This window comes from Podarcis erhardii (assembly GCF_964252035.2).
Source record: "Podarcis erhardii genome assembly, chromosome: 7".
Classification (NCBI taxonomy): domain Eukaryota; kingdom Metazoa; phylum Chordata; class Lepidosauria; order Squamata; family Lacertidae; genus Podarcis; species Podarcis erhardii.
This window is the reverse complement of record NC_138511.1, coordinates 50045013-50071670: the sequence shown is the minus strand read 5'-3', so window position 1 is coordinate 50071670 and position 26658 is coordinate 50045013. Positions and strand designations below refer to the sequence as shown.

General features: G+C 41.9%; 1 protein-coding gene across 3 annotated transcripts in view; it reads left to right on the top strand.

Moving 5' to 3' along the window:
• The window catches only part of ADAMTS18 (ADAM metallopeptidase with thrombospondin type 1 motif 18), a 97522-nt gene that overhangs the window by 61580 nt on the left and 9284 nt on the right, over nucleotides 1-26658 (top strand). The window contains exons 13-20 of one of the 3 annotated variants that reach the window (XM_081871913.1): nucleotides 2113-2285; nucleotides 3388-3518; nucleotides 4284-4407; nucleotides 5369-5583; nucleotides 16443-16584; nucleotides 18233-18359; nucleotides 22096-22300; nucleotides 25508-25699. In XM_081871913.1, the coding sequence (XP_081728039.1) occupies nucleotides 2113-2285; nucleotides 3388-3518; nucleotides 4284-4407; nucleotides 5369-5583; nucleotides 16443-16584; nucleotides 18233-18359; nucleotides 22096-22300; nucleotides 25508-25699 (1309 nt within the window). Of the gene's footprint in view, nucleotides 1-2112; nucleotides 2286-3387; nucleotides 3519-4283; nucleotides 4408-5338; nucleotides 5584-16442; nucleotides 16585-18232; nucleotides 18360-22095; nucleotides 22301-25507; nucleotides 25700-26658 lie in introns of all 3 variants that reach the window. The other 2 variants (XM_081871912.1, XM_081871911.1) reach the window with 2 other exon arrangements.

The following is a 26658-nucleotide window of genomic DNA, read 5'->3' as shown; positions in this document are numbered from 1 at the left end:
TCATCTTGCTCAAGAGGCCGGGAGCCGGCGCTTGTCCGAAGACAGTTGCCCTACCAGCAAACAAATTCTGGTTGAAACCATAGATAAAAGAAATAGGAGGGAGTTCATATCCCTCTACCACTGCTCCTCTTCCCAAAGCTATTTAAATGTAAAATAATAAATAAATGTTCAGTGATTGAGTGGATTAGGAAATTTACTATGTTCACATGCTGAGATCCATTGAAGGGAGAAAAGGAAGTACTTTTTCATGGAGTGCATAGTTAAACTATGGAACCCATTGGAGGCAGTGATGGCCAGCAACCTCGATGGCTTTAAAATAGGATTAGACAAATTCATGGAGGAGAGGGCTATTGATGACTATTAGGCTATTCATGGCTACTAGGCATGATGGCTATGCTCTGCCTTCACAGTTGGAGGTGGGATTGCTTCTGAATACCAGTTGCTGGGAGCCATAAGTGGGATGAGAATGCTTTTGGCCACTTTGAGAACAGGATGCTGGACTAGATGGGCCATTGGTCTGATCCAGCAGACTTCTCTTATGTTCTTACCTCCTGGACATGGAAGATAAGTTGATCCAAAACAAGAGAGTGTTTCTTGATTTTATTTAGGATGCAATGACATATCAGGTAACAAATCATTTTGTTGAACATATATTAGCTCTTACCGGATGGCATGTTCTAGCCTCATTGTTTTGATTAATGAAGCAAAACACAGGATCTGAAACAAAGCTTCCTGGATTAGAATTTTTACTTTGATGTTGCTTACAATTGAAGTAGATATACAGTGGTACCTTGGTTTACAACCATAATCCGTTCCAGAGGTCCATTTGTAAACCAAAACAGGTAACCCAAGGCGTGCTTTCGCCAATGGGGCCTCCCAAAAAAATTTGTTTGTAATCCCCCCAAAATGGGTTGTAATCCAAAAAAAGGTTGCAAACTGGGACACACACTTCCGGGTTTGATGTGTTTGTAATCCAAAATGTATGCAAACCAGCGGCGTAGCGTGGGTTGTCAGCACCCGGGGCAAGGCAAGTAATTTGCGCCCCCTAACCCGGGGCAAGGCAAGTAATTTGCGCCCCTAACCCCTAACCTGCCGCCGCTGCCAGCTTCTGGCTGCTGCCTGGGCTGGGGTATTCACAGTTCTACAAATCTTTGGCGCTGGCTTGCTCCATTAGTTTAACTTGGGGGGGGGGAGAGAGATTGCAATCATGCTATGTGCACCGAGAGGGGGGGCACGGTTGCAACGCAGTGGGGGGGAGAGAAGAAGAGAAACTAGCAGGAGAACCTGGATTTCCCTCTGCAGCTCTGTGGGGAAGGAGGGCGCAGACTGGGCTCCTTCCTCGCCACAAGATCCTGGCTGCGGGGCGCAATTCGGGAGGCTCGGCTGGCCGGGCCCAGGCCCCGCGGGGCTCCTCCGCGCTCCCCTCCCCCGGCCGGGTGGGCGGCGCCTGCCAAGGCTGCGGGTTCCGCTGCGCTTCCGTCTCTCTTTCCACTGGTAGCGAGAGCGGGTGGGAGGAGGCCACCCGGGAGCCGGAAACGGGCGCCAAATAAGGAGAGCGGGGCGGGCCTGGATCCTGGCCTTGTTTGGCGCTTCCCCTCGGCCGGCGGCCCAGCCAAGCCCGCGGCGGCGGCGAGGCGATGCCCGCGCAGGGGGGCGCCCACCCCTCGGCCCCTGCCCGGCGCTGCCGCCCCAGCACCTGCCCGCTCCTCCCAAGGGGCCTCCTCTCCCTCCCGCCTCTTTGCAGCAGTCCTCGCGGGGGGGGGGACAGGCTCGCCTCTCCCCTCCCTCTTGCGCCCCGTCCCGCGGGCGATCCTGGCCAGGCTCCGGCTCCGGACCTCCTTGCTGGCGCCTGCTGCTCCCCCTGGTCGCCCAGCCCGACCCCTCCTCCCAAAGGAGCTGAGCCCCGAGGCTCTTCGGCGACTCTGGAGGCGGCGAGTACGCCCCCCCAGATGTTGCGCCCGGTGCGGCCGGCACCCCCTGCACCCCCCACGCTACGCCACTGATGCAAACCAAGATGTATGCAAACCAAGGTACCACTGTAATGATATGCATGTAAAAGTTGATCATCTGCTCTGTGTCTGGTCTTGCAAAAAGGTGTTTCTTTCTTCATAGGCCTCAGTATGGTGGCAAATTCTGTCAGGGCTCAAGTCGCATTTATCAACTTTGCAATGTTCAACCATGCATGTCTAGTAGCCCTGACTTCCGTGCCCAACAGTGTGCTGAATATAACAGCAAACCTTTCCGTGGATGGTACTATAAGTGGAAGCCCTACATGAAAGTGGAAGGTAAGCCAGGAGCAGCATGCAAACAGTTTCTGATATGTCTTGCATTATTCATTCAAAATTCTAATACCCTGCCTTGCCATCATAACAGACCCTCAAGACACTTTCCAACAAATTACAGAAAATTGACAATAAAATCCTTAATAACAACAGTGGCAGCAGTATAAGCTGTTGACAGCAACACAGAGAAATGTTGTTTATGAAAAGATCAGGCATCTAAAGCTTTACTTAATCTGACAGTCCATAAAGAGAGATGTAGCTGGAGGAGAATGACTGTAATGTAGTGGCTGAGAGACTGAGAGTTGCAGCTAATGCTAGTCATAATCAAAGCAGACATCAATAGTTTAAGTTCATTAATTTCCATGAGCCAACACTAAGTAGCATTTAGTTAGTTACAAACCAAAGCTGCAAATCAGGAAGCCCCTAGTTTGAATCTCACCTCTGCCATAAACATTTATTTATACCCCATCCATTATATTGTGTTATGCAACAGCAGAGGCAGTGGACTAAGACCTGGGTAATCAGGGTTGAAATCACTACTCAGCCATGACGTTTACTGTGTGACCTCGAACCAGTCATTCTCTCTCAGCCTAACATAACCCTTGGGGTTGTTGTGAGGATAACATGGCAAGAAGAAGAAGAAGAGTTTGGATTTGATATCCCACTTTATCACTACCCTAAGGAGTCTCAAAGCGGCTCACAATCTCCTTTCCCTTCCTCCCCCTCAACAAACACTCTGTGAGGTGAGTGAGGCTGAGAGATTTCAGAGAAGATTTCAGAGATTTCAGCCCCAGGTCACCCAATGAATGCTATGTTGGAGGAATATAAATCTAATACTGATAAATAATGAATGATAAAAATCACAAATTCATCTCCAGCCTGCCTGTCCCTGATTTTGAATTGGGGGAGGGATGTGTCTTGGTGTGGCCAGGTGGTAAGGTATATTGCAATTTACTGACCATTCAGAAACAGTATTATTAATTACACAAATGTTCTGGCTACCTCTGTCCATTTTATTCCTTGTGCTGTCATCCATCTCCAGGATGGAATGGCAACACTGTTTAATAATTCTACTCCATAATTTGCCCTTTTAATGTATTTTCAGAGGAAGATCGCTGCAAACTATACTGCACTGCAGAAGACTTTGACTTTTTCTTTGCAATGTCCAACCGAGTAAAAGATGGAACCCCTTGCTCCCTATACAGAGATGATGTGTGCATTGATGGGATTTGTGAAGTAAGGTTAAGCTAAAAGTTTTCTTTGCCGCTTTGCTTTTTTACAGCTCAGTGGTAGAGCAAATGTTTTGCGTGCACAAGGTCCCAGCTTCAATCCCTGGCACCCCCACTTTTAAAAAAGACTATGCTGGAAAATAATCTTTGTCTGAAAACTCAGGTAGTTTCAGCCAAGTGGCATACAGGACTGTATGAACCAATGGAACTTAGGCCTTTTCTGCATATACATTTAACATGCTATGATACCACTTTAAACACTTATGGTTTTCTCCAAAGAATTTTGGGAGCTGTAGCTTAAAGGTGCTGAAATTTGTTTGGAGATACCTGTTCTCCTTATCTTGTAGTTCATTCTCTTACATGTATTTTTCTTCTTCTGACTCGTTTGATCTTTAAGCTGAAATATCATAACTGTTGGGGGAAATAACTAAAATAATTCACATTTCATGATGTGTTTTCCCTCCCCACTTAGCCTTAAGTATATTTTTTACTTCAGCACAGCAGCTTGTAACCTTCTGAATGCTGGAAAAAAACATCTGAGAACCATTTGGATGAACTTGAATTGAACTGTGAACTGAACTGAATGTGAATTGAACTTGTTCATTTTGTTAAGCAGCAAATGTAAACTAGAATTAATTCCTTTTTGGACATGTTGAATTAGAACTAGAACTTGTTCCTTTTAAAAATGAACTTTGCAAGCTTGGGGGGGGGGGTGGAATAGCCTAACAGCCTAACGTACCCTTTTAATGTACTCATGTTTTCTTTGTTGCAGCAAGTTGGGTGCGATCGTCAGCTTGGATCTAAAGCTGTTTTGGATGCATGTGGAGTTTGCAAAGGAGATAATTCAACATGCAAGTTCTTCTCTGGCCATTATTTGACCCAACATAGAACTAATGGTAAGAAAACCCATTGAGCAAGGATTTTGTGGTATATCTTCCTTTGCACTGTGATTTCTCATAGTTCAGGATTCCCGATGTGGAAAACTGAGATGAGATAAAAGGTGAGATAAAAGTTAGAAGTGTATGTAGCAGCAAATCTGTACCTTCCACAGAGATAGAGTTGTCCTAAAAATGGACCTTTTCTTTGTTCCACAGGTAAACTCACCTTTCCACAGACAAAAGTAGATCATCCTACCAACCTTTTGCCCAGCCCCATCTCATCCCAAAGAGAGGCAATGGCAATTCCACAAATACATAGAGCCCTGAAAATTTACATGGTCGGACCTTAGTCATTTTGGATAATTGACCCCCCCCTTCTTCCCTCAAAACTGGGTCATAAAGTTTTCTCTTCCACTCTTGCTAAGTGGATCGAGGCCTGCATCTCAATGGCCTATGGTGTCCAAAGGATATCACTGCTCATTTTATGATTCAGCTAAACAAGTTTATTGTGTTAGCCAAAGGCCATGACAACTGCAATATACTAATAGCATAATAAACACCAATTTTATTAGCGTGGTGGCAACCTTCTCAATTAATGCCCCCTGTGAGATGTGTGCTGGGCATCCATGTGGACCAACACAAACACAAACACTACAAGAACATGCCCAAAGGAAATTTTGCTCTGGTTCTTGCTTGTATTTCCAAAGCCTTGCCTGTCTATGGCCATATTGTAGCCAGAAAATTGTAAGTGAGGTTCTGTATTACCAGAAATTATTACCTGCCTAGAGCAGAACTGATAAGGTCCATGATCTGTGGATAATAGTCTTACCTTTTACAACAGAAAAAAGCCTGTGATATTCCGGTTTGATTAAAAGGAAATGCTTTTACGACTGGAATGAAATCCTACATTACAACTGGAATGAAATCCTACATTTTCTCCAACTTTTAGATTATTACCCCATTGTTACGATTCCAGCAGGAGCCCGCAGCATTGAAATCCAGGAAGTGCAGATGTCTAGCAGCTACCTTGCAGTGCGCAACTTGAGCAAAAAATATTACCTAACGAAAGACTGGACAATTGATTGGCCTGGGAAATTCTATTTTGCTGGGACCATGTTCGAGTATCAGCGCTCGTTTAGCCATCCAGAGAGGCTTTCTGCAACTGGGCCAACTAATGAGACACTCATATTTGAGGTAAGCTTTCTTCTCCTCATTCTTTTCTTGATGCAGACAAACTGAGCTTGGTGCAGCATCTGTCCAACAGGTTAAATCACACAAAAGAACAGGAAGCCATGTTCCTGTTTAGGATTGTTAGCATAGTCATGCTGAAAGGTTTAAAAGCATGGTTAACAGAGGTATGAGACAATAGTCTTGGGTGTTCTAGAGAATATTGTTCCTCCCGGTCAGGGTGAGGGATGGGGTTGTTTGCCCTCATTCCTCCATTGCCTAAAGACTTGGGTAACTTCAGATGCTCTGGTGGGGGGGGGGGAGATCATGTGACAGCCTGAAGGCCACCATTCACTCCTGCAGTTCATATTGATGTTGAAGATGTTCTGATAGCTGTTTGAAAGATTACTGAACTATAATTGACATGAAGTACTTTCAATGCTAAAGGCACAACCCTGTGCATTTTAACTTGGAAGTAAGATCAACTGTATTCAGTGGTGATGGTGATTACAGCTACTACTACAGCTTCTTCTTCTTCTTCTTCTTCTTCCTCCTCCTCCTCTTCTTCCTCCTCTTGCTACTACTAGCAAAATAAGTACCATATTTTTTGTTCTATAAGACTCACTTTTTCCCTCCTAAAAAATAAGGGAAAATGTTTGTGCATCCTATGGAGCGAATGCAGGCTGCACAGCTATCCCAGAATCCAGAACAGCAAGAGGGATTGCTGCTTTCGCTGCACAGCGAACCCTCTTGTTGTTCTGGCTTCTGAGATTCAGAATATTTTTTTTCTTGTTGTCCTCCAAAAACTAGGTGCGTCTTATGGTCTGGTGCATCTTATAGAGCGAAAAATACGGTATGTGGATGTTTAAAGTAGGCAGAACATGGTGAGTCATTTTGCAATGCTTCTTGATGTCAGAAGAATGCATTATGTATAGCTTGCTGATTGTGAATTTACAGAAGCCTATAAAAACAGATACAACTAAAACACAGCATCTCTCTAGTGGATTCCAAACTTAATCCTGCAAAAATAGGCAGATTCTGACTGGAGGGTGGAAACTAGACCAAAATGGTAGACGTATGATAGGACAATGATGACCTGGTATTGTAAATCAATGCCAGCTTTTAGCACATGGTTTTGGTAATGTAGATGAGTTGCCTTAAGTGGAGACATGCATTTTTTTTTTTAAAGTGTAATCCAGATAAACGTTTAACACTAAAACGTTTTGTTAAAATTCCAGCATAGGTAATTTAAGGTCATCTGGTTTCAATTTATAAAACTTGTTTAAAGACTTAGATGGGAGGTGGATTGGCTTTGGGCAAAGAAGACCCCATTCCTGGTTCATCATTGCTTGCACTGTAGCTTAGCCTTAAAACTCAAGACTTTAGAAAAAGACAATGAAGCCATGATCAATCTTAGGTCTGAGTATGGATTCATTTTTGGGTTCAATTTCTGTTTTCCAATTTTCTAATTCTATGTGTGTGAATTATGTATCTAGAGATGAGCAAATCTGTCACTTTCAGTTTCTTTGCTTCTCATTTTCTCCAGTCTTATATTCAGTTCCCCACATTTATCTGTCAGTGTGCCAGGGGTGGGGGTGGGGGCATTGGCCTTATGAAATTCATCAGCATTTTACTGTGATTTTCTCTTAGTATATAATTTATTATGAAATTTTGCCTAATATACATTATTTGTGCATGCTCTCCTTTACAGGTGTGTGCATTTGTATGCACACTTAACTAAATGCATTTTTGTACATATTACTTGGCTAGAGAGCTGTATTGCAAAATTCAGAAAATTGCAAATTTTAAAAGATTACTGTGTTTTGTTTCACATATTGTTTCAGAAAGTGCAAATTAGGTTGGTTCACCTTTAAATGTGAGCTGAATCAAATTCTTCCCCATCCCACCTTAGGCCTAAACTACTTGCCCAGCAGCATTCTGTGAATCTTCAATCTATGTGTTTTTTTTGTAAACCCAAAGGAACAGGGGGAAGATTGCTCTGAAGTAGGAGAAAGGCAGACTGAGAGTGATTAAGTAAAGATGTAAAGACCAAGTATCTTTCCCCTTGTGGGAGCAAAAAGCAGTTTGGGGCGGGTAATTTTGAGTTGGAGAATTTTCTTCATTTCGCATTAAAGTGAATTAACCTAATTTACAGTTTCTGGATTTATATGCAGATTAGAATGCTTAGAATGCAGTTAACAATTGGATTGCAGACATCTCCAACCCTTGTGATACCAATTTTGTTTGAAAATGAATATGAAAATGTATATTTTATGGATGAAATGTGTACTCAAATGCATATTTTAGGCAGAATGCATAGGAAAGCATACAGTTACGTATTTTAAGGGTGAAATTCATGCAAAATGTGCACAAAGTGCCTATTGTAGAGAATAGTGTGTATAAAAATATCTGTAATTTAAATGTGTGTGTGTGTGTGTGTTTATTTTAAAAAAGTCTCCAGAAAATGGGATGGAACAGACTTGGGGCTGAACATTTGTAAAAGTTGATATGGAACAGAAATAGACTGATAGGCCCATCCCTATTTTTGAGCTAAACAATACCAGGAGGGGAAAGAGTTAAGCAGCCACTCCCAATTTGCTTTGCTTCCACTCAGAGGAAGCTTGCTCCAGGCTGATTTGGATTATAAATAAAATCAAATTCTGAGCAGAGTCCCGAGCTTAATGCATAGTTTCAACCTCAGATTTCAAGTCCGATAGCTTGACCCATATCAGTTTCTCCAGGCACTCGAGCAACAATCAGTAATAACATTAATCTGATAACAAAATCACCTGCTTCCATCTTTTGAAATGGTTTGCCATGTGTGAAAACTTTAAGAAGGTTTCAGTTAAAAAAGAAGAAGATTATGACCTGTCACAATATAAATGGGAATGTGGCAACCTTCAACAAAACTGTCTCATACTGAATGAGAGAATTACCAAACTGTCATAGAACTGGATAAGTTTATCTCCACTGCAACATGTAAGAGAGGGATGGGACATTAAACAAAGTGGCAATCATTCACTCAGGGTGGAGAGAGAAAAGAGACAAGGCAAAAGGGAATCTATTATCAATGCAGGAAAAGATGTCTAATTAAAATCGATAAATCATTTCTTCCCCCCTTTGGTGATGGGAAAATGAAAAAAGGAAGCCAGGTGGAAGGACTTTGCTGATAATTTAGGCTAGCAGTCACTGGGTGAAAGCCAGCTTGGAGTTTGAAAGCCTTGCTTTTATTATTAGCTACTAGATGATAATTTAGCTCTGATTTCCCCTAAAGAGACTGTGTGTTGGACAAAGCAAAGCCTGGCTTATGAGATACAGATGTAAATTCAATGTAAGGGATAAAAGGGTTCTGCTTAAGTGAAAAAGATTAGATGGGCTCTATCCTTTAAATGGGTGCCTTTTGCACATGATGTTTACAAAAGAAGAGGGAGCGAGAAATATATACCATGACAAATATAAGCCAGCTGAAGAAGAAATGAGATCATAGGAGGACCTTTCAAAGGCTACCTTTTCCTGTCAATGCCCTCGGTGGGCTTGTGTGAACTCTCCATTTTTCATGTCACTTTTAAGATTTGCTTTCTAAATGCCCTCTAGAAATAGCAAGGCACATAAAACCTCCCTGTCTTCGATTTCAAGATTTTTCTCAGTACACGCAAGTCAGAGTTGCCCACCCTAAAGTTTCTTTGAGTGTGTTCCACAGTCATTCTGAAAAGTCCCTCTGCAAGAAGTCTGCATTTTCTCCTGTGGACAAGATCCATTTGTAGCACTCTGGTTGCATAATGGACTTCCACTAGTGCAGCCCATCAGGGCTAGTAGCCATTGACAGCCTTATCCTCCTGGAGTTTTTTCTAGGAAGGAGCTGACACACACACACACACACACACACACACACACACACACACACTTTCTGTTGCTCCAGAGTGTAGCTTCTGGATCAGTGTCCAGAAGAGGGTGACCAAGATATTGAGTTCTCTAGAAACAAAATCCTATGAGAAATGGTTGAAAGAGTTGGGTGTGTTTAAACTGGAGAAGAGGTTAAACAAATTGATGAACATCCTGCTTGTATGAACTGTTTGACAGTGGAGCAGATTGGCTCAGGGAATTTTACTCTACTTCATTAGAGGATGTTATTTACTTTACTTCATTAGAGGATGTTAAGTAGAGGCTGAATAGCCACCTATCAGGATACTGTAGCATTAGACTTCCTGTATTAAATATTAGTGGCTGATGCTCACTTGTAGTGGTTAAAGCAAAAGGCAAGATGGTCAGCAGTAGATGGAGCCAGAGTCAATGATAGGCAGAAGCAACTAATTCTAGTTTTGTTCCCAGCCTCTTCCATGACTTTTGAGATCCCTCCCAACTTTATGATTCTGCTTTATGAATCTATAACCACAGTGTTACTTTATGCAGACCCAAACAGTTGGTACATGATGCGGGTGGTGCTGTGGTCTAAACCACTGAGCCTCTTGGGCTTCCCAATCAAAAGGTTGGCAGTTTGAATCCCTGCAATGGGGTGACCTCCCATTTCTCTGTCCCAGCTCCTGCCAACCTAGCAGTTCAAAAGTACACCAGTGCTAGTAGATAATAGGTACCGCTGTGGTGGGAAGGTAAATGGCATTTCCATGCGCTCCGGTTTCCATCACAGTGTTCATTGCACCAGAAGCGGTTTGGTTATGCTGACCACATGACCCAGAAAGCTGTCTGTGGACAAACACCAGTTCCCTCGGCCTGAAAGTGAGATGAGTGCCACAACCCCATAGTCGCCTTTGACTAGACTTAACCATCCAGGGGTCCTTTACCTTTACCTTTTACGTGCCATTCCATATTTGCTGGCTGAGCAAATCTTTAAAACATCCATTGAATGTAATTCAAGGCAATTAATTGCAAGTTAGTACTAATTGCCAGATGCATGTTTGCAGCCTAAAATCACCCTAGGAAGTTTGATGACCTAGGAGCCTACTGCAGGCTCTTCCGGGTCGGCGCCATCGCCGAATGGCGGACTCCCTCCAAGCTCCGGAGGGAGCCTGCTGGGTAGGGGTTGGGTCCTGCCGCGATGCGGGGGCCCTCAAAAACCATGGACTTGGTGACTCGGCGGGCACCGTTTGCGCCCCCCCGACCCGCGAAGGAGCCTTTTTAAAGGCTGCGGAGCGGGTGACGGGGGGGGGTGTGGTGCTATGAGTCCACTGCTTCCCCTGCCTAGCGAAGCCGCATGCCATTCGGCGGAGAGCAACGACTTCTTCTTTGGAAATTTTGGATTTGGATTAAAAAGAACAACCCGTGAGTAAATTTATCGGACTTAAAAGGAAAATTTGATTTTTGAATTTGGAGCGAGCGGGGGAGGTGCAAAAAGGAAGTCCACCCCCCCCCCCCGTTGTAGATGTCTTAATGCAAGGATCGAGAGATGAGCTTGCTTATTTGAAAAAATTGTGCTGGAGGAGAAGATTGGTTTGTGGGAACTAAGATGCAACCCCCCGGGAACCGGGAACGATCCGCTATGAGAGACTGGTGAAGAGACACAGAAACTTTGACAGCTGTCAAAGTAGCTGTCAAAGCAGGAAAATAAAAGAGAACTTTGTTACGATGGCTTTGCTGGTTAGATTTGTTACAATTTGGACATAAATTAGTGGAAATAAAGGCAACAAGTTATTTGACTTTTGGGTCTGATCTGGAAAGAAATTAAGTTACCATATTCCCTCTAGAGGGAGGTCGGGACATTGCAACAGTGGCAGCAAGTGGAAAAATATTATGAAATTGAGCAGGATTTGTTATCTCTTGGGAAAGCTGCAAAAACGAAGCATTATTTTGTCTACAGAGGTTTCTACACTAAAGGAGACAATGGATTTATCTATTGAAGAAAGGAAGGGACTTGACGTAAGTTTATGTTCCTGAATAAATAAAGCCTCTGTGGAGAACAAGAAGTTTCTGAATTAGAAGGATTTTGCAGCAGAACAGGAAAAAGAAACCTAAGGAATAAGAGCTGGACTAAACTCGAAGTTGGAACATTTGGGACATCCAGACTTTAAAAGGATCAAGAAACAGAATTTGAGTTATACTCTTAAACATAGAGGTCTGGATGGAAGAAGAATGATTTCTTCTGAGAGTTTCTCCGAGACTGGACTTTCTGAAATTAAAAGCTATCAAAAGACGGCAAAGTGGAACTGAGACATGGACGTGGGTTCTCCAGGCTGGCAGTAGACAGATGGATGAACTTTGGGGATCGGAACCGGGGAAGGGGGGGGGGGGAGATTTGGAACCCAAAGGCTGTAAAATTACATATTTTTTCTTTCTTCTTTTTCTTTTTCTTTCTTGTTTTATGAAAATAGGGGAATTCGTGGAAGGGAACTGGGGTCGATCTTAGGGAAGTATAAAAAATACAAGGAGAAATGGTTAAATAAGATAAATTAATTTTGAATAAATGGGTTATTTATAATTATAATAAGGCTTTAAAATTTGGGGTAAGAATTTGTGGAATTAATTTAATGGAAATGGAATACAAGAGGGGGAGGGGGGAAGTCCTGGAAAGATGTCAATGAAATTAAGTGTAAACTTTATTTTTCTTTTCTTTCTATCTTTCCTTTTTTATTCTGGAAACTTTAATAAATATTATTTAAAAAAGAAAGAAAGAAAAAAAAAAGGAAGTTTGATGACCTAAAGGAAGTGTTGATGTACATTTACAAGGAATTGCTTCAATGATCCACAAATGTACATAGTCATTTACACATCAGTAATAGCCAAGGGAAGGAAGGAAAACCAAGACAGAGAAATAGATGCACAGCTGGTTAAGAATATTTATTGTTTTTACTTTGAAATAAAAATTAACAGGAAAAGAAAAGGGCTGTTTGTGCAAGAGAGTTCAATTTGTCCATTGTTTCAATTTTTTATGCCCTAAGCAAAAGTTTTGCTCTTCCGAATAGTTCTGGCAGATATTAGCCATTGAGCTTGTGTTTTTTTCAACGTACAAAGTTGTAAATTTTATAACTCTGCGCCCTGCGGTCAAAGCTGCTGAGTGTTGTGTCTGAAGTCAGGTGGTTGGTGTGTTAAAGGTAGACATTAAACAGTTCTGTGGAAGACCTGGAAATGTTTAAGGAGGTTGTTTGCCAGCTGTAAATTTGGGAGCAAACGCCAATTGGCAGGGAAGTCTCTGGAATGTGTCCAGTTAAGTAGACTGAAGCACTGGAGGTCTTTCCAAATTTGTAGTTTTAATAATATGCTGCTGCTCACTGACTTCAGATATTGCATTCCCATGGAAAAGCTTTCTAAGTGAATGCTTGACACTATTCTAGGAAGAGATAATGTTTTATATTCTACAAGTTCTTGTCACTTTGAAAAATGACAAGCTGAAAATAGCTCTGCCTTGATAATGGAAAATAAATAGTATCCTTAAATAAATATTATATGGTATTGTAAGATTAGACTATTTACTCTGCAGCTATGCAGTGCTTGATTCACTGTCTGTATAAGAAATGGGGATCCTGTGGCCCTCCGGATGTTGTCAGGATCTCACACCCAACAGCCCCAACAATCATGGCTGTAAGATTGTGGCTTAAGAGCATGCCATAAGTTGAAGTCAGCCCTGATCAAGTGTAGCACTTGCACATTACCAGAGATATTGCAGTGAGCAGTAGGGGACATGTAATATACTTTAATTTTGTATGTAAGGGACATATGCCGCCTATTTCTGTAGCCATTGTTATGGTCATGTACTCGTGTGCTGTGTGTGTAGGTGGGGCTCCTCTCCAAAATGTACACTTTTCTTGCATACCTCAAGGTTCCCACATTCAGTTTAAGTTTATGCAGGATTTGCTATTTGGTTCATAGCACATTCACACTAGATATATGCCTTACTTTAAGAGGAGTGTAATTGTATCCCACTAGTGGCAGCAAATTCTTTCTTGCTGATTAGCTGAGGTAGTTTGGTGGCAGGAAATGTTCAGTTACTCAGAGGAGCAAACGGTTTGCTATCTAGTTCTGTGAGGGAAATGAAAGTTGTCAGCTTGGATGGGATGGCTGAGGACTGGGAAGAGATAGTGGATGGGTAGGAAAGCTAAGGAAAGATGATCCAAAGGTAAGAGGATGAAGGAAGGATGCACAGTTGGTAATGGACTCAGGAAGACATTGACAAAATGGAGTGGTGTCCAGAAGAGAGTGACTGGGATGGTCAGTGGTCAGTAAACTAAGTCCATTGAGAAATGGTTGAAAGAATTGGGTACATTTAGCCTGGAGAAGAGAATAATAAGGAGGGGTGTGATAATGATATTCAAATATCAGAAGGACTCTCACACAGATAATGGAGTAGGCATGTTCTGCTTGTTTTAAAGAGCAGGACTAGAACCAGTAGCATATCTCAGCTAAACATTAGGAGAAACTTTCTAATAATAAGAACTGTTGAACAACTGTCTGCCTCAGGAGGTGGTGAGCTCTCCTTTACTGGAGATATTTAAGCAGAATCTGGACAGCCATCTGTCAGGGATGCTGTAATTGCATCCTGCATTGCAGATCAGGGGATTGCATTAGGTCTAAGGTCCAATTCTGTGATGGTAGTATCTGTGTATCATTGCAACTTCTTACAATTTCTTCTCTTTCTCTCTCTCTCTTGCACATGTGCACAATGCACATGTGCTTGCTGTCTGTCTGGGTGGTGCAGAAGGGAGGCTGATTATACCCCCGGTTTCCATAAAATCTCATACATTATTTTACATTTGCCTGATATTAGGTGTTTCCTCAACCCTGGGTCTTGCAATAAAGCAGAGAGCCAAGCTATTAGTTTTGCTGGATATATATATATCTGGACTAAGCCATATATTTCCGGTTTGGATCTCTACCAGAATTTGTGGACTGAAATAGAATCTGGCTAATGGGACTGGAAAATATATCATCCTTTTCTCTGTCTCCTCTCCCTCCTCACAACAGGCACACTTTTCTATAACAACAGTAAATAATAGTGAGCCACCCAGATCTTTCACATGTTCGGTGTTAATGGACTGAATATGCAAATTTATTTTACTGTTTTTCACTATCATAGCTCATTGCTTCTCTCCTTTACCTATTCTCCTAGGTGTACATTTTCTGAAGAGCTAATATCCACTTCTCTGCCTTGAAAAATGTTAATTGTATGTTCTTGGGATTTATTTTTATGTAACCTTTACTGCTGATTTTTCATAAGCCTTTCTCCACACCTGCTCCAATTTAGATTCCATATCCATTCATAGATTTAATCCAAGCAGGACTGGTTTGATATTGGCAAGCCACCGCAATACCCTTCAGGCTTTGTTAAAATGGAGAAGTTACCCATGATTCCAAAATGCATGTGGAGCCTCCACAGATATATAATAACACATAGGGAATACACAGGGAAGGGCTGTAGCTCAGTGGTGGAGCATGTGTTTTGCATGCAGAAGGCCTCAGGTTCAATCCCCAGCATCTCCAGGTAGGGATGGTTGAGAACCTTGCCTGAAATACTGGAGAGCCATTGTCAGTCAATGTAGACAATAGATGGACACTGTAGATGGACCAGTGGTCTAACTTGGCATATAATGCATCTTTCTATGTTCCTAACATAGGGCACTGACTTATACTGAATCAGACTATTGGTTTACATAGCTCAGTACTGTCTACTAAACTGCCACTGTCTCTCTCCATTGGGAATTTCAGCTGGGGCTGATGAGAATTGGGAGTTCAGTGTATGGAGGATACCACATTAGCTCACCAGGGTTTCAGACAGGAATCCTTCCTTACCTGAAGATGCTGGAGATTGAATCTGGGCCACCCTGCATACTTGTAGAGACATTGCAGTCCTAAACTACTCAAAAGTAAGCCCCTATTGAGTTCAATGGGATTTACTCCTGGGTAAGTGAGGTAGGTTAGTCTACGAGATGGTGACTGGCCCAAGGTCACCCAGTGAGCTTCATGGCCAAGTGGGGATTTGAACCCTGCTCTCCCAGGTCCTAGTCAAACACTCTAACCATTATGCATGCTGACATAGGGATCTGCACATTCCTAGTTCAAATGAAAAATAGAATTCCTTGTAAGCCTTTATGAACCTTGTTTTATTTATTCCATCTTTTGAATTAATGCAGCCAAAGTCTCAGAAACTGCTTCTGCAGGGTACAATAGAATTTACCTCCAACAGCAAGCCTTCCTTGAGTTAGTAGTTATATGAACTGAAGCAGATGGTTTTTAGTAATTGGCCATTGGCCTGTTCAGAATCAGCAACAGTGTAAAATTAAATGGCCTATGATGGAAAAGACAGACTTTTCTACACACACACACACACAAATACACACACACACACACACACACACACACACACACACACACTCATTTTGACTGTACAGCATTGAGGACTTATGAGCTAGGGGACCTGAGTTTCTTTCTTTCTTATGCATGTATTCCACCCTTCCTCCCAGGAGTCCAGAGCAATACATTGCATTATCTCCTTTTATTCATGCTAAATCCTCATGATGAGGGTTACATAAAGGTCGAGTTGTCACTGTGGTGGTAAACTGGACTGTTCCTTCTTCAACTGAAAGTCGGTGCTCATTTCCCACTGTAGCAAATGGAAGAAGTCCTGGTGTGTGTGTGTACTTTTCTCTTTAGTGTGAAAGGAATCTCCTATGAAAATGATTAATATATGGGACTTACCTGGGTACCCTTTGCAGGTAAGGATCTTCAGATACACATCAGTGTCCAGAACCACAGCAGATCAGGGTGATTCTATTATATCTTTAACTGTATATTCTAGGCACAGTCTTAAAGGCATCTGCTTCCTGGTAAATCTTGTGGTATTCAGCTGGGCTTTCACCCAGGTAAGCTTGCCTGAGATTGCAGCCTTAACCTTTCTTTTCCCTTCATTCTTAATAATGTATTTCTCTCTCCATGCTGTCTAGATCCTTTTACAAGGCAACAATCCTGGCATTGCTTGGCAATATACCTTCTCTAAGATTATAAATGACAACAAGATATTCACAAAGAGACACAGCTACTCATGGGTAACAGTGCAGTCAGATTGCTCAGCTACGTGTGGCGGGGGTGAGTAACTTACTACAAAAGTCTGAATTCAATGAATATGTCAAAAAGTCATGAAATATAGCTTCCAGCATTATTATTTTTTTAATATTGAATAATACATTTGAGTAGGGGCTTCTGATTTCAGGAATCCTGGTTGATAAACTGAATTTCAGTTGATTGAATGTGCACAATACATTATTGCTTCTGATTTCCCTTTCTTTAGTCTGTTGTTTATAGGTCTTTGTGTTATTAATTTGTTGCTTTTATTTATATTTACATATATATTAGACTTTCCATACCTACTAAACACAAAATATCTTGCAATTTAAAATAAAGAGAGCATAAGGGGCTGGATTCAATTAAATAATTGTGCTTGCAAGTGTCAGCATAACAAATCCTTCTAGCTCAGTGGGGCTTTCCTCCTTCTCTCCCCCATATCTGTGCCCCCATGACTCCCATCAGCTCTGAGGGTGAGAAAAAAACCCTGGACAGAGGAGAGATAAGTTTGTATTAGTGCAACTCCACTGTATTATTAGGTCACATTTCATCAATTCTTAACTTCTTCTTCTTCTTCTTCTTTCATTTATCAGCCCCATTTTTGTCATACCAACTCAACAAACTAACACACAAAAAACTACATTAAACCATCCCAACCATGCAAAAAGACCATAAATAGTTAAAAACAAACATTTTTGCCTGGCACATAAAGGGAATGGTATAGGATAGCCATTGTTAATACAGCACTGCTCTAAGCACTATCACAAAGGTTTCTGTTACTTATTCTCTATTATCTCCCCCTAATTTTCTTCATTGTCTTTGTTTTCGATGACTTTTTCATATTTTGTCTGGCATTTCATGAATCAATTTTCCCAATATTTTCCTTTTATATTCTCCATTATTTCAGGCCTTGTGCTATCTAGATTTTTAAACCCCATTCTTTCCTTTTGTCTCTGAATTTCCTTCTCTTTCTTGCCATCTCACGTTTCTTATCCGTCTTCTTACATTTCTGATCATATCTTTTCTTCAAAAAGATCTGAATTCATGCCTTAATTGTTTCCAAAGATAAACTTGCTTGAGATAGTGTCTCCTCCCTGTGACCCTATTCCCCTTCTTTTCCCTGCCATCTTCAAGAAAGCTACAGTACATTATTGTTTAGTCATTTCCCCCCTCCCATGCATTAAATAATCCAATACAGGCTCCCCTTCTTTTTTAACAAAACCTCAAAAACCTTATTCAATGGTTCAATTCCTTCAAAACCTTCAAATTAATTGTAACTATGCAACATTTAAAATTATACTGAAAAATATTAACACACGTTGTGAGAATTCCTCTGACTCATGTTTTAAAACCAGTAAGAATGCTTTGTAACATTAATAACACTAAGGCTTGCATCCAACATTAGTACTACTCAGAGCAGATCTTTTGAAATTAAGACCTAAGCTAGTCATGCCAATTTATTTATTAGAGCTCAAGGTGGTGGCATTTTCATCTGAGGTCACATTCCCTCATAGAGAACCTTCTGGGGCCCACATGCCAGTGATGGGGGCGGGGAAAGGTTGAGAGGCAAATTGCCTGATGAACTACAGTGCTATGTTCAGTTACTTTTTCATTTCTACAATAACTTCTCTCTCTCCTACATCTTTTTCATTTCTCTTGGTTTTCTCCATAGGGCACTTGATAGCGAAAGCTGTATGTTTACAAGATCATCGTGTCCGTGTCAATGCCTCTTTCTGTGGCCCAAGCACAAAGCCCTTGACGGAGACAAAGATATGCAATGCAAATCCTTGCCCAGCCTAGTATGTATTCTGAATTTATCATCCCTTACTATTTCTTTTATGGGTCTTTGTGTTCGAGTCTAAATTCACAAATCTGTGGAATAAACCTATTTTGCTTCCTAGACAGATGATTCCAAACCCTCCTCTATAAAACTTGGAAGCGTTTGATTTGTATGGGACTAGGGATGGGGCAATTATTTGAACCCTTCCTCAAATTAGTGCAACAGGATCAAAGTAGGCCCATTCCAGCTCAATTCTGCTTCCACCCCCCAACCTGGACAAAGCCTATGAGTGCAAATAGCAGGAGACAATAGGCTTGTTCACATGTTACACTGAACACAGATACAAGGTGTCTCTACACATGTACAAGTGTTTGTGTGGAAGTGTTTATGTTTGTTAATTGGTACACATACTATGCACTTGGTGACTGTTACATGTAAATAACTGTGTGAGTGTACATCTAAATTATTTGTGCACACAGGTATGTAGACTGTACGTACTCACTGAAAGTAGCATGTGAACACTGCTATGAACATCCCAGTGCCTTGGAGATGAGTATGGTTTGAGTATGGGATTGAGTATAGGATACTCTAAGAGTTGCTGGGGGAACAACTACAATTGTGGGACAATAAGTAGGGAAGAACAGCCAGAATAATGGAGCCAAAAGGCAATGTGAATGAAAGTAAGTGTGTTTAGCCTAGAGCAGTGCTCTTTAGCCTTGGATCTCCAGGTGTTGTTGGACTACAACTCCCATTATCCCCAGCCAGCTTAGCCAACATAGATGGATGATGGGAGTTGTAGTCCAATAACCTCTGGGGACCCAAGGTTAAAGAACAAAGAAGATGAAAGACAGGTATGCTGTCTGTTTTCAAATGTGAATCACATAAAAATTGTTTTAATGAAAAAAAAGTTCTATCAATTCTTCATCCTGTTTCCAACAGCAGCCAGCCAGATGCCTGTGGTAGCTCATATTTGTGCATGAATGTGATAAGCATCTTCTTTCTTTATTTTTTCTCAGCATCTGGTATTTAGAGAGATACTGCTTCTGTTAGTAAAGATTATATCTTCCCAATATTTAAGCCATTTATAGACTTACCTTCTTAGTGAAAGGGATATAAGAAAGAAAGGGAACCACAGATGGGGAAGCTCATCTGTTAACCAAATCTGTCCAGAGGAGCAAATGAATATATACTGCATTGGTATCCATAACAGCATCCATTAAAACATTATTAAAATGTCAATAAAAACTCATTGGTTTCTAGGCACTTCTGTATTCTTCTGTGCTATTAGAAATGTGGGCATTGCTATGGTTGTATGATGGTTGTGTCTTCAGAGCTGGGAAGGAATTTTCCCTGCTCTGCATGTTTTGCTTTCCCCATAGCAATTATCACAACTTTGGCGGTTTAGGCCTTTAGTCTGACATCTGAAGTTGAGGTGAAGTGATGACTCACTCGCTTCCTGAGGCAGCGATAACAGGGTAACCCATTAGAGGGGTCATGAGGGGAGTCTCTGTCCAAAGCACATGACAAAAGTGCCATACAGCTCCCCTCAGCAATTTGGGGTGGGACCAGCTTCATAAACAAGTGTTTTCTGTTGGTTCCACCTTCCCCTAACTGACCCTGACATGTCTCAGACCCCCAGCTGGGAGCTGAGAGGAATACACACCCAATGCCTATGCCAAGGTTTACCAACACCTGAATTCAATAAAGTTGACGTTATCGTGTCTTTTCCTTTTATGAAGGCCTGGCCCCCGGGGCAGGGGTGCTGCATCAGCGTATGCAAATATGCACCTATTTGCTGTGCAATTCAATTTGTCCAGTGCACAATTTAATAAGTTTTACATAAACCATAATTTTTCACCCATGGAGTAGAATCTTATGCAGAAGTGTGTGGGTGTTTCCCTCCCTGATGATGATGATGATATATCACCACACAAATATACTGCATAAGATCGGAAAGGAAATTATAGCAGAACCACAAGAAGGCAGAGATAAAGTTTAATTGGAGTAACATATCGTGTGACAGCTTCTGCAATTTCATTGCCTAGCCTTGAGCCCCAACATTGTCTGAAAACTAATTTGAAGTAACCTCCCCACACCAAACAATCTGTTTTGCATGTGACTAATCTTCTGCCAAGTGTTATTTCTGTACCCATGGGCTCTACTTCTTGGAGACAGAAAAGTCTTCCATTATGTTTCCTTCAGATTTCTCCAGTTTGTTTGTATTTGCCTTTTAATTGTGGCTGGCAACTTCTAAAACGTAGCATTTATTTTAATCGCCAGAAAAAGCCACACAAGTAGCTATCATCATTGCATGCCTCGACTCTGACGGGAGACTCTGTGTGCACTTTGAAGATGGGTGTGTGGATCCTAAATGTTGAGTTTGCCTTTAGCTCTGGCTCCACCAATTCTTGATCACTCTGCCTTCCACGCTACCAGTTTCAGTGTCTCAGACCATGTACCTGCTAGTCGCAAAGAAAACAAAGCTCCCATGGCAGCCAATTCATCTGCTAGTTGGTAGCTTCTAAATCTTCCATACTCTAACTACAGGATGGTTTAATTTAGCAAGATATTTCTTTCTTCCTTTATTTGAAAGATGAGTTGAGATTGGTGAGAGCCTTTGTGGTATAGTGGCTGTTATGCTGGATTTAGTCCGAGGGAGACTCATGTTTTTAATGTTCACTTGATGATACTCAAACACAGGTCAGCGATAGACTAGCCACGGTGACTCATGCATTGGTAGCCTCAAAATTCAGTTAATGCAAAGTACTCCACTCAAGGGTGGTTCGAAAGCTGCAGCTAATGCAGGATGTAGTGGTCAGGCTGCTACGTGCAGCCGCCTACCATGAGCATATAATATCATTTCCAAATGAATTGCAATGGCTACCAGTTGGCTACTGAACCAAATTTAAGATTTTGCTGTTTGGTCTGGGGAGGACCTGCCATTCCTAGAAGACTGAACAATGGCCAATGTTACTTTCAGATTTGTTCAAATTAGATATAGCCTGTGAATCAGGAATTATACAAATGGGGTAAAATTCAAAGCAAAACAGGAAGGAGGAGAAAGTGTGTGTGGCAGAAGGTGTGTGAAAAGCAATAATATATGGAGAGAGAGGGGGGGAGGGAGGGAGAGAGATCAACCCCAATCTGATGGGAATTACCTCAAGTTTAATCAGAAATGTTAACTGCCCAACATGTTTTTGATAATCCTTCTACTGGGGAGAAATATGACTACTTATAATACTCCAACTGAGGATCAGAGTAAATATATGTATTTCTATCTTTCCTGCCGTTATAGTTTTTCTCATAATGTTGTCAGCCTCCTTTGAGGCTGTAGCATTCCATTTAAGTACTCCAAACAATGAATGTATAGGGGATTGCTGCTGCTTTCTGGTTCCTTGATGGAACAGTTTAGTAGTTCACTGAAGAAAGGTACAATCTGTCTCTATGCATGTACAAGTGTTTATGTGGAAGAGTGTACACTTGTTGATTTGAGTACAAGTGTACTTGAGTACAGTTCCATTCTTGTGTTCACAGGTGCGCAGATTTTACATTCATTGAACGTTACAGGTGAATAATTGTATGAGTATCCAGCTCAACTGTTTGTGTACACAAGTAGACAGATTGTACACTCATTGAATATAACATGTGAACCCCCTAGTAGCTATAATCATAGCTGATATAGAAATGTCTCCTTTGTTTTGCGCTCATTGTCTGATTCTTGGCTATCTAGTCAACACATGCATTCTTTCTTGAAGTTGGTCAGCAGGTGAATGGAGTGTTTGCAGCCAGTCTTGTGGTGGAGGGCAACAAAGTCGTCCAATCCAGTGTGTCCAGAAAAAGGCTTTTCAGAAGGAGGACATTGTGGCCCATGCTCTCTGCCCAGTAACCACACCAGCACAAATCCAGGCATGTAACCATCAAGACTGTCCACCGGAATGGAGTCCTGGCCCGTGGTCTCAGGTAATGAAAAGAAAAGGCTAGCATTATTTTGCACTGTATTTATTATAGGTAAGAACATAATAAGAGCCCTGCTGGATCTCCATCTTCTTTAGCATCCTGTTTCTAACAGTGGCCAAGAAGATGCTTCCATGAAACTCACCAGAAGAGCAATGAAGGCAGTAGCCCTCCCCACTGCTGTCCCATAGTAATTGGTATTCATTCGCCATAAGGGAAGACCTAACATTAGTTAGTGGGGAACCTTTTATGGCTGGAGACCAGACCTTTATTTCTTGACTCCTGCCAGGCCAAATTTGACAGATGGGTGAAGTCTGTGCATTTCAGTATCCTGATTGTTGGGACAGTGCTGGGATGTTCAAAATCCCTTTTGCAAACAGCATGGTGCTTTTTAAATATCCAAAACCTGGATCTTCAAAGAACAGCAGGGTGCTGCTTGCAAAAGGGCTCTGTTCTTTGACCCTCTGGTGGGCTTGTTTGCTTTCTCATCAAATCTTCCAAGAGAGCACCAAAAGCAAGGTCTCTGAAAATTGATCTTAATTCCTGGACCAGCAAGCATGGAAGCATATCTAGAGAAGCTATGAAGAAGTGCTCCTGCATATGTGACCTGCTTTCATGTTGTCAGAGGTGGTTTTAGGATAGCCCAGCTGGTTTGGCTGCACTGGGTGCCGCTCCACAAGTGGCTCCACAATAATGATGTAGAAGAGAGCACGAGAGGTGGTAGGGTGCTGAATTTTAGCATCGCACAGGGCACCCCTGAAATGTGAGCATTCAGAGTCTGCCACTGGTGGTGTGGATGAGGTCACTGCACATGCCAGTGGTGGGTGAGGCCAGAGGCAAAAGGGAGAGGAGCAACAAGTGCAAATATGCTTTTGTACTGTAGGCTTCTTTCTACACACTCTGTTATAGCCTCTCTATGCTCCATCCAGACAAGCAGGAGGCATTGTCAGAGTTCAGTGACATATTCCAACCAGGGGGAAAAACAACACTCAGGGTGCAAAGCAAGACCATTGAGACATGTGGTCTTGTGAGAATACTGACGTCTAGATAGAAGGATGGAGGGTTGCATTCAGCTCCTGATCCTCAAGTTGCCCACCTCTGGCTTAAGATGTTCAGTTGGAGTAGAGCAAAGAGGCATTTAGGGAAAGATATTTCTTATCTCATCAATTTGCATACATTAACCCCTCACCCCCCACTAATCAGGCGTCCAGTGTAACATGATTATGGATAAATCCAGGATGACTGATGTCTTCTTCTTTTTGATAAGGTATCATTCCAAGCAGCTGAAAATCCTGGTACAGTTTTTTGTTGTTGTTTAAAAAGCCCTGCACTTAAAAGTAGAGTTGGTAGCTTAGGGCCTCAGGCAAATTCCAATATATGCACACACCCCTGCTTCAGAAAGATGTGGGGTGTCTGAGAGCTTTTATTCTGAAGTGAAACACATATACTTGTAATGTTGCCAAGGGAGACATATCACAATTTTTTATTTAAGTGAATGTGCTGGTGCAAAAGCATTCTAAGAGCCAGTGTGGTGTAGCGGTTAAGAGCGGTAGATTCATATTCTGGGGAACCAGGTTCGTGTCTCCACTCCTCCATATGCAGCTGCTGGGTGACCTTGGGCCAGTCACACTTCTTTGAAGTCTCTCAGCCCCACTCACCTCACAGAGTGTTTGTTGTGGGGGAGGAAGGGAAAGGAGAATGTTAGCTCCTTTGAGACTCCTTCGGGTAGTGATAAAGCAGGATATCAAATCCAAACTCTTCTTCTTCTAATCTAAGGATTACATTGTAGCTGTGAGATCACAAGAAAAAAGACTTTTCTTTGTTCAACAAACATTATGGAAAATGGATGCATTTATTTTTTCCTGATCATGTTGCCTACATAATAGTAGTACTGGGTTATAGTGGTAATACTACTAGTAGTAGTAGGATTGTGGAGGCCGTCTAATGTATCCCCACCCTATTCAATGCAGGATTCAATTACATTCTTCCCTGGCACACGGCTGCCCAACCTTTGTTTAAACATCTCCGGTGAAGGACAGCCAAACAGCTTTCATCATTATTTTATCTCATAACATTTAGTCAAAATTTATGTAATTTACACTAATTAGTTTTACTCCTGCCTAATTAGAGAGAGCAATCTAGAATGAAACAAAACAAATTCCTTCCAGTAGCACCTTAAAGACCAACTAAGTCAGTTCTTGGTATGAGCTTTCGTGTGCATGCACACTTCTTCAGATACACCAATTCCTTCCAGTAGCACCTTAAAGACCAACTAAGTCAGTTCTTGGTATGAGCTTTCGTGTGCATGCACACTTCTTCAGATACACCTGAAGTATCTGAAGAAGTGTGCATGCACACGAAATGTATCTGAAGAAGTGTGCATGCACACGAAAGCTCATACCAAGAACTGACTTAGTTGGTCTTTAAGGTGCTACTGGAAGGAATTTGTTTTGTTTTGACTATGGCAGACCAACACGGCTACCTATCTGTAACTCAATCTAGAATGGTGTGTTACAGTTTCACCCATTGAGAAATGGCTAGCAACAGCAGTTTCCTTTACTTCCCTTTCCTACTTTGGATTGGGTTTAGGTTCCTGAAGGTTGAGGCCAGTGACCCTTGGCACAGTGTCATCCAAATATGAGTCTCCTAAGAGTATGTTAGGACCCCTTGGGGGCTTGCCGTAGTGGTGCTGCTGATTCTATATGGCAACCACTTTTTCCCCAAACAGAAGACAATGACCAACTTCTGAGACTTTTTTTTGGGGGGGGGGCAGGTAACAACCAATCCAAACCATGACTGGTAAGAGAGTTTGGTGGTGTTTTTATTTGTTTGTTTTAAGAAGAGAGTCAAGGGCCGGTGTCAGTGGTGTGATGTCACATGGCACTGGGGCCCTAGCCATTACCCAAGCATGTTGGTTGCTGACATGCCCCGGAAGATAACAATTAAATGAATTACCTGAGCATTGTCCAAAGGCACTTGATGGAGCCAACATACTGTGGGATGGGCCACCACCAGCCTAGAACCACATGAATACTGCCTTGAATTCCACAGTGAATTCCAGGACGGGGGTTGAGAACCATTTTGTTTGTTGTCCTACTTTGGCATTTCTTGTTGTTTAGTCATTTAGTTGTGTCTGACTCTTCATGACCCCATGGGGCATAGTAGTGTCTATTTAAAGTCTTTCATATCCAACTTTCTCAAATTCCCATAAAGTGTTCCAAAACTTGTGGAAGAGGACTTGCAAAACGTGATGTCGTCTGCAAAAGTGTAGGGCCTTCCACACTGAAAATCCTGCCGGATAACATGTGCAGCAGTCAAACAAAGCCAGAAATGCAGCAGACGTGTGTGTTGGAACGGTGCCCCAAAAATGATCGTCTACAATGGGTGATTTCTGCTTGGAGTGAGGTACGACAACCAACATGCTCTACAGGACTTAGATAGCCAGAGGGTGATATTTGAAAATCAAATGATGTTATATTCAAAGGAGTGTCAGGCTTCGTTGGTCAGACAATATCTGTTGTTAATAATGCAAAAGTTAATAATGCCCCTTTGTCCCTGGACTTTATGAAGAGAAGTTTGTCTCCTTCCTTGGAGCTGTGAGGGGAGACAGTTGATGCAGGCCCACCCACTGTGGGGCATGTGGACCTATGGCAGGGATGTATAACCATTTATTTTTTTCAGCCCAAGGGCCACCTTCTGACCTTCAAAATGCACAAAATGCTGAAAGAGGAAGTGGGAAAGAGAGTCACTCTTCCAACATTTTCCTTCAGCTCTCTGTGGATATTTCAAGGGAGGAAAAGCTAGCCACACTCACCACCTCATGGCCAAGAGAATAGTGGGCTTAGTGGCTTTGTGGGCATCAGAGGAAGACCTGAAGGTTGCCATTGTGCCAATAGGCACTATTTTGAGCTTAACTCTCTAAATGAAACTCCATTATCCAGTCAGTATCTTTTAAATAAATTTTCTGTGTGTACTTTGTTGTCCCCTGTTAGGAATAGTGGTGGTGGTGGGGCATTTGATTTAGTTTGTATTTAAAGGCAAAGTTTCCAAGTCCACATTTTCCAAAACAACATGCAGACCTAAACAAGACATCCTTCAAAGTTCACACTTCTTCACATTTTGCAGTGCATTTATGCATCCAAGGAATGCACATGCTTACCTCAGAGATATTATAGGTTCAGTTTCCAACCGCAACAATAAAGTTAGTACTGCAATAAAGTGAGTCACACACACACACACACACACACACACACACACAAATTGTTTGTTTCCCAGTGTGTATTAAAATTATGTTTAGATTATGCTGTGTGAAATACCATTATGTTGTTGTTGTTTTAAAAAATGTACATATCTTGATTAACACA